General features: G+C 36.3%; 1 protein-coding gene across 1 annotated transcript in view; it reads right to left on the bottom strand.

The window, feature by feature from the left end:
- The window catches only part of Slco6a1 (solute carrier organic anion transporter family member 6A1), a 71,349-nt gene that overhangs the window by 30,540 nt on the left and 28,282 nt on the right, over positions 1-12,527 (bottom strand). The window contains exons 7-8 of the mRNA XM_021161990.1: positions 9,060-9,204; positions 3,975-4,170 (exon numbers count right to left, since the gene is read on the bottom strand). Of these exons, the coding sequence (XP_021017649.1) occupies positions 3,975-4,170; positions 9,060-9,204 (341 nt within the window). The remainder of the gene's footprint in view (positions 1-3,974; positions 4,171-9,059; positions 9,205-12,527) is intronic.

The following is a 12,527-nucleotide window of genomic DNA, read 5'->3' on the forward strand; positions in this document are numbered from 1 at the left end:
TATTTATTTATTTATTATATGTAAGTACACTGTAGCTGTCTTCAGACACTCCAGAAGAGGGCGCCAGATCTCGTTACGGATGGTTGTGAGCCACCACGTGGTTGCTGGGATTTGAACTCTGGACCTTCGGAAGAGCAGTCGGGTGCTCTTACCCACTGAGCCATCTCACCAGCCCCTCTCCAGTCACTTCTTACTCTCACAATTATCCAGCCTTTGGTAGCCACAATTTCTCTGTGTCTCTTAGTTTATTGAGCAGGGTTTTATGATTTTATTTATCTTTTCTTTTTTATTTGATATTTTCTTTACATTTCAAATGTTATCCCCTTCCTGGTTTCCCTCCCTACTGGAAACACCCTATCACATCCTCTCTCTCCCTGCTTCTATGAGGGTGTCCTCTACCCATTCACCCACCCACTCCTACCCTCCCCCCGCCCTTGATTCCCTATACTGGGGCATCTATTGAGCCCTCATAGGACCAAGGACCTCTCCTTCCATTGATGCATGACAAGGTCATCTTCTGCTATATATGAAGCTGGAGCCATGTGTACTCCTTTGTTGATGCCTTTGTCCCTGGGAGTTCTGTGGGGTCTGGTTGGTTGATGTTGTTGTTCTTCCTATGGGGTTGCAAATCCCTTCAACTCCTTCAGTTCCTTCTCTAACTCCTCTACTAGGGACCCTGCACTCAGTCCAATGGTTGGCTGCAAACATCCGCCTCTGTATTTGTAAGGCTCTGGCAGGGCCTCTTAGGAAACAGCCATATCAGGCTCCTCTCAGCATGTGCTTCTGGGCATTCACAATAGTGTCTGGGTTTGGTAACTGTATATGGGATGAATCCCCAGGTGAGACGGTCTCTGGGTGGCCTTTCCTTTTTAAAAAATTAGTGTAGGTTGGCCTTGAGCTTACTGTTTAATTATAAATTTCACTGCAGTAAAAGTTCTGTGGTTAAATTCATTCTTGAAAATTTTGTGTCATTTGTTTTTTGGAAGTACAGCTAAAATATTATTTTTTCATAATCATCATATGGTTAATTCAACCTAATTGCATTAATTTATTTCCATCCAGCCCTTTGAGACTTTATGGTGTCTGCTGTAATTGCTTTCTTTGATCTTTAATTTTAATAACTTCAGTTTCTCTGATTTTCTAGTTTAGTTGAAGGATAGGAAGTTATTTACTTATTTATTTTTCAAAGAATCAGTGTTGTATTACACTAGTTTTGGGGGGTCTGGAGAAATGGCTCAGGAGTTAAGAGCACTTGTTGCTTTTCTTTCTAGAGAACCAAAGTTTATTTTTTTGCGACCAGGTATTCCTGTATTGTATGGAATTACATTATGCCTGCAGTTCTAGGTCTTTTGAGTCTGACACCTTCTTCTGGTTATAGGCACCCACACATGCAGCATACACAAAAATAAAATAAAGATTCTAAAAATAGGACTCCTTTCTGTATTTTTATGTTTCTGGCACATCTTTTTTTTCTTTTTTAACAATTTCTACTAATTAGTTACTGTTGAGAAAGTAACTGGTTCCGAATAATGAAAGCAAAACAAACCAAAAATCTATAGGTCACAGGACCAATAGCAGCTTCCATGATACTCATTTAGACTACCTTGCTCACAGGTATCTAAATCAATCTCTTCAAACTACTGGTGTGAAAATTTGTCCCTCATACCAGTAGCATCACCGATTGCCTGTAAACTTAAAATTCTCAGTTTTGTTATATTAGAAATTGCAGGATGGGAGCCAGCAATCTATAACCTACATGTCTCATAGGAGATTGTTATTAAAGTTGAGAAAAAAATAGTGTTTTAAAGTGGATGCTCACAGTCAGCTATTGGATGGATCACAGGGCCCCCAATGGAGGAGCTAGAGAAAGTACCGAAGGAACTAAAGGGATCTGCAACCCTATAGGTGGAACAACATTATGAACTAACCAGTACCCCGGAGCTCTTGACTCTAGCTGCAAATGTATCAAAAGATGGCCTAGTCGGCCATCACTGGAAAGAGAGGCCCATTGGACTTGCAAACTTTATATACCCCAGTACAGGGGAACGCCAGGGCCATAAAGTGGGAGTGGGTGGGTAAGGGAGTGGGGGGGGGAGGGTATGGGGGACTTTTGAGATAGCATTGGAAATGTAAATGAGGAAAATACCTAATAAAAATATTTTTAAAAAAGAATGTAATAAATTGTGAAATGTTGTAAGCAGAACATAATTCAGCAGTCAAATTTCTTTCTTTTTTTGTGTGGTTTTTTTTTTGTTTGTTTGTTTTTGTTTGTTTGTTTGAGACAGTGTTTCTCTGAATAGCCCTGGCTGTCCTGGAACTCACTTTGTAGACCAGGCTGGCCTCGAACTCAGATATCCACCTGCCTCTGCCTCCTAAGTGCTGAGATTAAAGGCGTGCACCACCACGCCCCGCTAGCAGTCAAGTTTCTTATGTCGTGACAAGTTTTATTGTACATCTATTGATCTCTTGCTTACCGGAAAATTATGTAAAGATGTATCAAATTATGTTTCCAGTTGTATATGTAAATTTTCCTGGGATATATTTTTGAAACATGTAACATTCTTATGTTGGAATGTCTGCTTTATATACATTATGCTCCTAAGTATTAATAATGTATCACCTAGCTGTCCTGAATCATGTAAAGATATTTAGTTAAGACAATACCACCATACTTGTTTGGTTTCACTATAGATTTTTACTTCTTACATTTGAGTTTTCCAAATTGGTTTCATTGATTTCTTATATAATGGAGTATATTTTCAACTCAATACCCCCACACACACACACACACGTACATAAAGTACATACTCTGAGGTATATGAAACTCTTTCTTAGGGGGAAATTATATATATTTTCTTTTAATTAAATGTATTTTAAAACATAATTCCATTTGAATTTTTTGTATTTTAAAATGATAGTCTATGGATTATGAATAATTTTCAAATGAATTTGTAGAGAAGGCATGTCTATGACATTTAACATTCAAGTACATGAGTGCTTACAATACTTTACTCACTTAAATGAGTAGGATTTTACTTTATTTGTAAATGCTTTGTTCACCTTGAATATTTGGGCCACTTATTTGGGCATCTTATTTTTTAATTGGCAAACAAATTAATAGAAATTGGATGCTTTTCCATTTATTTTCTGCTGAAGTGAGGGAGCAATTAAATCTAAGTATTTTTGTGTTCAGCGATTTTTCATTTGACATGACATTAATTATCTAGTTCCAGGGCTTTCTCAATTTTCATTTTTCAAGCATTTCTCCTTTGCCTGTTATACATATTTCATAAAACTTACCATAGTTCAGTTATAAATATATCTATTATTACTATGTCTATAGGCTCATCACTTTCCTCTAAGTCCCATGGATGAATTTGTGAAAGAAGTGAAGTTACAGTCTTGTTTTATATCCCTTTAGATAGCTCCAGTAGCATTTATTGGATAGTAGTTTGTTATATGCTATCCCATTGTAGTTGAAAGTGCTATTATTCTTTTTTATCATTTCACTTACTTAATCCTTTGGATTTAAGTGTCATTTATGTTCTTTAATATTTAATATTAACTCTTGCCAAGCACTTTAAACTTTAGATATTTAATCTAAAAAGTCCATGTAGATGCTCATATATTCTTTAAATTTATTGTTTGATGTTTATAGGAAAGTAGACAGATCAGTTCAAGAACACAGGTCAAATCACATTACACATATTCTACATATTCTAGTAACATCTTGTACATGCTACATACTCTAACTCAAAGTTCTAGTTTTGCTCATAAGTCACTAATAAATGCATGATAAATAAATATATATATGAGATGCCTACATTTAATATGAAAAGTAAAACTATATATTATACTTTATTTTCATGTTTAATAATATGAGTTAAATAAATATATAAGGTCACTGGATTACCAGTCTGAAAAATATGCCTTCAGTTATGATTTTAAAATGTGGTATGCAAACTTATATTTACCCATCATAATTGGCACTGATTCCAGCAAATTTCACTCTTTCACACTTTATAAAAATGTTTAATATTAAAAGCAGAAGTGATATGATAGACATTATCACTATAAATTTCATTTGGTTTTTAGAAGACATCTTCAACTTGGAAACAATGAAACCTCCCAGAAAATTGCCAAGTGCACTTCCTGGAACTAAAATAATTCCTAAGAAAGAGAAAAGAAAATACTGTTTAGGCATACCTGTGGAGAATATCGAAAAATTATAGATGCCATTTCTTCTACTCAAATACAAATTTTCAAACTAAAAACAAAACAAAACAAAACAAGCTAGAAAATATATTACTTGAATAAATCTAATATATATGTATATATATGTATATATATACATATATATAATATAGTCTTGTGCAAGTGGATGAAGCTATTCCAGGTCTACTGGACATAGAATCCTGGTAGTGTTGCTGATGCTTTGCTCTGCTATTACTGGGTATCTAATACAAGCCAGGAGCTTAGTCCTGACATATTGAAAGATATTATTACTTAGAGATTTAAATGTAAGACTTATTGCAAAACACTTTGATAAAATAGCAGACTCCCTCAAATCATCCAGTAGATAAGAATTGCAAGAGCCATCTGAGATATCTCATAGATGTTACACACAAACGAACAGTCTTACAGCAGTGTGAGCCTCCATAGTACCTAATATAAGGTATTGCTTTTCTCCTTAAGCATAGATATTTAGAAAAAGGAAATCAAATAAAAGGAAAATTGAAGCACAGAAAAATAGTAAAAAAAAAAACAAAACACCACAATATAACACAGTAAACTAAATGTAGACCACTGTATGTCTACATATGATGGGTAGAGAACACAATACCAATAGCAACATAGACAACAGATTAAGTCTGTTGAGGATTTGAATACATACAAATGAAATGATCCATAGAAATGCAACAAACAAACAAACAAACAAACAAACAAATCAGATAGGAAAGATATAAAGGTGCTGGGTGAAAAAGAATACCAAGTAAGAAAAGTGAACAATAAAACATGTAATTGATAAAATTCAAGTTCAGGTCCAAGATAGTGATATAGGGAGACTCAGCAATTGTTTGTTCTTCCATGGACAGGAATAGACTTGCAACTTATGAGAACTGGAAGTTGTCTGCACAGAAAATGAAATCTTGCACATTCTGTTTTCAGAGAATGACAAAGCAAGGTGAGCAAAAACTTTGCTCCTTGAATACAAAAGTTTAAAAGGAGGCGAGCTTCCTGTACCTGGGCAGGACAGTGGCAGTGGAAGGCAAGACATAGCACTGAAGGTTGCATCCTGCAGACATGAAGCCTGAAGGAATAACAGGCCTGGAAGGTGAAAGCAAGCTAGCTTTGGAAAAGAAATAACAGGAAGATTCGTGAAAACTCAATTACAGAGCCTCCTGGAGGAAGGTTCTATTGTCAAAGACTCAGTCGTTCTCAGACTAGAAATCCTGGCAATGTTTCAAGACTCCTCACAAGAATGTCAGACTTCTTGTGCACATCGCAGTGCATAGCTGGGTAAGAAGCCTCACCAGACAGTGAGACAGTTATAATTTAGATGTGTGTCTCAGACACAACATACTGAGAGGTATATACTCACACACACTGTGAGAGGTATACCAGGCCTGCCCCATGTCTTGGATGTTTCCTGTGCCTCAAGTTGCAAAACTACTAAAAACCTTCAGAGCAGATGTGTACCAATTCAGTATGGTCCGTAGACTGCCCAGTTTAGTGTTCAGTGTGAAGAGCTCCCTCTAACACCAACACTGTCTACATAGCCATTATACAGAATAAAATTTCCTAAGTGAAGGTAAACCTAAAGTAGCATATATTCTCCCTACGCTCATGTGGCTAGACAGGCTCACTGCTCTACCATGAATATCCAGGTGCAGGGAATTGCAGACTAAGACTCCAGACAGTGCATACCCCTGGAACGGTCTACAAACTTTGTCAGATGTTGGACATGGCTTGCTTCTGTTCCCACTAGCTTGATGACAATTGAGAATACCAAGAATAATCTGAAATTCCATTCTACTGTTCTTACCCTGTTCCTTGTGAATTTCAGATCTAGATGATCCAGAGAGATCTTAGCAAGAACAATGTTTTCTGTTACTTTCCCCCCATGTCTCTAATTTCATTTTAATATTGCAATTTTATTGTTTGATATTCTTCTTACTTTATTTTAATTTTAATTGAGTTTTCCTCTCCCTGTTTCATTTTCATTTTCTTTTCTTTCTATCTATCTATCTACCTATCTATCTATCTATCTATCTATCTATCTATCTATCTATCTACCTATCTATCTATCATCTATCTATCTATCTATCTATCTATTATAATTTTAAGGTTTACTTCTATTATTATTTAAATTCTGGGAATTTTCATGTGTCCTAGGCAAGTGTGCCACTAGTCCATTTTTATATTTTAAAATTTACTTCTCTCCTTTCTCTCCTCAGTCCCATAAGAACTGAGGACCAAAGCCAAGTGCTGGTGTACACTGGGCTTGTTACTGCCACCTGTGTTATAATTTCTGAGGATTTGTATATTGTATATGTATATTCTATAGTAGTCAAACATGTAGCAGGGAAGACTGCATGTGACTGACAAGTCTGGTGATGAAGTGTGACACAGTAAAGGCTATGCTTTAAATTGTTAATCTTCAACATGAAGTACCTTCTGTCTGTCTATAGATCCTTCAAATCATGGACACAGCAACCAAAAAAAAAGCACTTTCAAATAAAACAGTTAACACTAACAATGTCTTTAGAGGCCCATAATTCCTAAGAGTGCTATCTCTCCAGTATGAGTCCCCAAAGAGCAGTCATCCCACAAGTTAAGATGCCTGCACATCTGCTTAAAGGGCCTGAGTTAGATCACCCTTTCTTTTTTCTTTCTTGTTTTTTTTTATTATTATTAATCATTTTATTCATTTACATTTCAAATGATATCTTCCTTCCAGGTTACCGCTTCACAACCCCCCTATTCCATTTCCCCTCTTTTCTCTCCCCTTTTCCTCTATGAGAGTGCTTGTCTACCCACTCACTCATAACTGCCTCATGGCTCTACCATCCCTATATGCTGGGGCATTAAGACTCCATAGGACCAAAGGTGTCCTTCCCACTGATGTCAGATAAGGCCAGACTCTGACACACATATATCTGGAGCCATGACTCTCTCCATGTATATTCTTTGGTTAGTGGTTTAGTCTTTGGGAGCTCTGGGGGGTCCAGTTAGTTGATATTGTTCTTCCTATGGGAATGCAATCCCCTTCAGCTCCTTCAGTCCTTCCCCTAGCTCTTCCATTGTATTACATTTATTTACTTTTGTAAATAAATTCAACATTACATGAGAACTCAACTATTTTTTGTCTTTTTACTTTTTTATTAGACATTTTCTTCATTTACATTTCAAATGCTATCCCCTCTATACCCTCCCCCCACCCTGCTCCCCAACCTACCCACTCCTGCTTCCTGGCCCTGGCATTCCCCTCTACTTGGGCATATGATCTTCAGAAGACCAAGGGCCTCTCCTCCCATTGATGACTGACTACAGTATCCTCGGCTACATATGTAACTAGAGTCACAGCTCTGGGGGGTACTGGTTAGTTTAAATCAATTATTAAGGGTCACATGAGCACAAAAATCCAACACATTATAACGTTCACCATATACAAGTAAATAATTAACCATGTGAACTCATCTGAAAATCTACATATAAAAAAGTATGAAAGTCAGCACCATACAACACATGAACAGTATGAATGAGTTAAATAAGATATTTCAAGATAAACAACTCAATAAAGAGAGAGTCTGAAAAATATTACAAAACTTGAAAATGACAAGCTTTATAAACTGAATCAAAACCAACTAAACTGGGTATGGCAGAGCACACCTAAAAGCAGGAGGAGGAAGACTTGAAGACCAGCCTCAGGTATAGATCAAGGTCAAGTTCACGATCTGTCTCGGCTATTATCTCACCCCATCTCAACAAACAAAATTAGTTGAAAGCCTTACCACTTGGTTAAACAAATCAAAAGTAAAGAGTTTAATTTGAGCACTCTCAAGATGGCTCAACAAGTATTGCCACCCATCTTTGAGACACACATGGGAGAAGGAAAGTATGAACTCCCATAAGTTGTATGCTGGCTTCCACATGTGTGTTTTTGAAAGACAATGCCCATATATACACACAAACCATAAACAATAAAAAGTGTATAAGTCGATGAAAATATTTCTAAAGATGTATGATGCCATGTACTAGTCATATAAATAATAATACTTCCATAATATACTTGTAAGATCTTTAAATGCATTTCTGTTACTTTAGAATCTGAGATTTGAAGAACACTAGCCATTAAAGAAAGGGTGAGGCATAGAAGAAACTGTTCTTAAGAGGGTCATTTATTTTCTGTGGTATTTGTTTTTATATATTTTAAAGCAATGCTTTAAAATAAATAAGGAAGGTCCACTTATGATTTGATGAAATATATCACTTACTGATTCTTATAGTATTAGATCTTTTACAAAGTGTGTTCTTTGCTTGGAATGGTATTGTACTTAGAATTAGTGCAGTGATACCAGCATTTACTCTGGTTGATTTTCACATAGCATATTCTTTTGGAGCCTCATTCTTTAAATATTTGTGTATCTCATATTTAAGGAAACCTTCAGTTAAATAATATATGCTGAAATTTCTTCCCATTATGTCAATGTTCAGTCTATTTTGTATATTATATACTTCAAGTATAGATAATAAGTAAATGTTCTTCCTATCTGCCTAAATCTTATGTACATGCCAAATACTGAAGCAGACATCTCTTTGTTCTAAACATTTTGCAAATACATTTTTTAGTACTGTAAACAGCCATACATACATATTGTATTTTTGCCTTGGGAGCAGAAACAATTTAAGTTGATTTTAGTTTTAGCAAGTGGCAGTCATATACACTGCACTCTGTGTCTTCTCCTTATGTGGCATATTACTTAAGTATACATATCACCCTTAAACATACATATCACAACAATTCTGAAATCAGCACAGTAACAAGAAAATTCTACCTGTGAGCAGAGTGGCACGTGAGGGTGATAACAAAAACTGACTTTCTATATATTTGGGCAAAAATTCTGCAGCTCCAATAGAAGCCAAGGACTCTGTGGCTTTGCACATTGAGTAGCACATCAGCAGTGGGTTCCTCAACAGACCCTGAAACAGGACAGGTCATATCACAATGACTTTATCTCATCATGTACTATTGATCAATATGCAGAACTTGCTTCCTGTAGTCTAAACAAAAGTTTATAACTATGTAACCCAAACTACATAGACCTCTAATAAACACATCTCATATGAGACTTGTAGTTTTGTTTCTCTGCAGTAAACATAGCTATTTTATTTTTTATTTTTATATTTTTAAGTTATTTTATTTATTTACATTTTAGTCATTGCCATCCCTCAGTCCCCCTCCCACAGTTCCTTATCCCTTTACTCCTCCCCCTTGCCTCTGAAAGGGTGCCCCCATGCCCTATCAGGCCTCCCCCTTCTCTGGGGCCTCAAGTCTTTTGAGGATTAAGCATATCTTCTGCCACTGTAGTCAGATTAGGCAGACCTCTGTCATATATGCCTCAGATTGCCTGTGTATACTCCTGGTTGGTGGCAGTTTGGGGGAGATCTCTGGTGTCTGGGTGAGTCTTTTGGTCTTCCTGTGGGGTTGTTCCCCCTTTCAGCTTCTTCAGTCCTTCCCATAATTCCACCTTAGGGGTCTCTGACTTCAGTCCAATGGTTGGGTGTCTCTGTCTCAGTTAGCTGCTAGTAGGGCCTCTCAGAGGACAGCTATGCCAGGCTCTCTTCTGCAAGCATATCATATCATCAGTAATGATATCAGGCCTTAGTGCAACCCAATGAGATTGATTTCAAGTTGGAAGGGACACTGGACTGCCATTCCTTCAGTCTCTTTTATTTTTGTCTCTGCAGTTCTTTTAGACGGGACCAATTCTGAGTCAGAAATTTTGACTATAGGGTGGTAACCCTGTCCTTCTACTTGAAGGACAATATGTCTTCTCATGGTGGACTCTTTGAGTTCCCTCTCCCCAATGTTGGTCATTTTGGCTATGGTCACTTCCAATGAGTCCTGAGAGTATCTTACCTCCAGGGTCTCTGGTACTTTCTGGAGGTTCCCCCAACCTCCCACCCCCAGAGGCTGCTTATGATCTGTCAGCCACTTGAAAATATTTTTCAGTGCCTTATTAAGATACACTTATATTGTGCATTTACCTAACTCATCTGGTAAGTGTTATATAATTTTGCATCATGTCACATATTAACCAGTTCTTAGGATTAAATACTTATGTCATCTTCAATTTCCCATTGTCACAAATGTGGTTACAATAAACCCCCCTATCATGTACTTTTGATCTCCTATGAAAGTATCTTTAGAATTGTGTACATTTGGAAGGGTTGGTTTTTTTGTTGTTCTTGTTTTTTTGTTTTTGTTTTTTTTTTTTATATTGGGGATTGTGGTAGTTTGAATATGCTTGGCCCATAAGGAGTGGCACTGTTAGAAGATATGGCCTATATTGAGGAAGTGTTTGGGCTTTGTAGGTTTCCTTCTATGCTCAGGCTCCACCCATTGCAGAAGAGAGCCTCCTCATAGCTCCCTGAAGATGCCAGACTCACCATAGCTGCCTATGGATCAAGATGTTGAACGCTCACCTCTATATCAGCAACATGTCTGCCTGCACATTGTCATGTTTCCTGTCCTAATGATAATGGACTGAACGTCTCAACCTTTGTAAGCCAGCCTTAATTAAATACTGTCCTTTATAAGAGTTGCCTTGGTCATAGGGTCTCTTCTCAGTAATGGAAACTTGAATTAAGCCAGGGCTTATGAATAATTTATTTGATTTCTTTTTTGTCCAGATTTCCCTCCTGATTTTATCTTTAATTAAAAACACTTCAATATTTGAGAGTCCAGTTTACTTAATGAAGAGGGTATACTCTAAGATTCACCAGAGAAGTATTTCACATTTGGCAAGACCTACAATTCCATCAGTATTGAGCATCAGAAGGTCTTAAAATTGCCAGTAAGGATACATCTGAGTATTCTAAAACCTAGCATGTAATAACACTAATATTATAGCAAAAAAGCCATGAGAAATTTCCATCCTTCAGACTGTGAGCACTTTTTAATAAACCCCAGGCACAGCTGAGAGAAATAAGCCTCATGCCAATTTTGGGTTGATGAGTAAAACTGTTAAAGTCAATGCTAAAACAATATTAGAACTTTGTATTAAGTTTAATGTTGGAATCAAAGCATCCAGTGGCAATTGTGAAACACTGATGAGAACAATTGATGTAGACACAAATATACAAAATAAAAATGTTGTACATGATGACAGGAAGAATTAATGCTGAAAATGAATAAGTAATCTATATATTCAATGCAACTTCAACCACAATACCAGTTATGTTATTTCTGAACTATCAAAAACAATATTGAAATTCATAAGGTATATAAAAAGATGCCAATTAATGTGTAATACAACATGGCTAGAGGTATCAGTATACTTGATATCAAGGCATACTATAGAGACATGGTAGATATAGAAGCATGACACAGATAGGAGACACAGACTACAGTGAGTCAAAGACAGAGCTGTGAAGGTTCATTCATCTAAAGCCAGATGATTTTTTTTATAAAGAGTCAAAAAGTACACAATGAAGAAGAGACAGGTTACTCAGTTTACACATGATTGTCCACTTGCAGATAATTGTAAATTGGCCCCATCTTTCATTCTGTAGAAAGCCAACTCAATAGTGATTAAAATGTAAAATACAACTAGAAAGTATAAATTTGCTAAGATGGAACATAAAGGCTACCCTGTTTCAGTCTGAGCAAGGATGATTTTTTTTTTTTTTTGTCTATGACTCCAAAGGCACAGAAAACAGAAGCAAAGTAGATAAGTTAGATCATATTAAAAAAAAAAAACCCAAGAAGTTTCTGTAAATGAAAGAAAAAAAACCTGAATGATGGAATTAACATAATCCTGAAACACCTTCAAAATCATGGTACTAGGTTTCAGTTTCAATAGGCAGCATGAGAGTATTACAGAACTGCAAATTGTATTTGCATGTATTTTTATTTAGATGTCATTCATAAGTCTTGATTTATTACTTATAATTTGATTGACCTGGGCCTTAGTAACTAAAGCTTTTAAACTGAAAAAACAAACAAAAAAAACAGAATGAAGATACAACTTTTGAAAGGGATAAAATGCTTGCTTCATATTCTTCTAAGGACTAATAGACAAAACAGGTAAGGATACAGAGAACCTTAAAAGAAGCTAACCCTAGCCCAGAAACTTAGGATACCCAAGATATAAGATACAATTTGCTAAATGCATGAAACTCAAGAAGAACGAAGACCAAAGTGTAGACACTTTGCCCCTTCTTAGAATTGGGAACAAAACACCCATGGAAGGAGTTACAGAGACAAAGTTTGGAGCTGTGATGAAAGGATGGACCATCTA

The sequence above is a fragment of the Mus caroli genome, chromosome 1 (assembly GCF_900094665.2).
Source record: "Mus caroli chromosome 1, CAROLI_EIJ_v1.1, whole genome shotgun sequence".
Classification (NCBI taxonomy): Eukaryota; Metazoa; Chordata; class Mammalia; order Rodentia; family Muridae; genus Mus; species Mus caroli.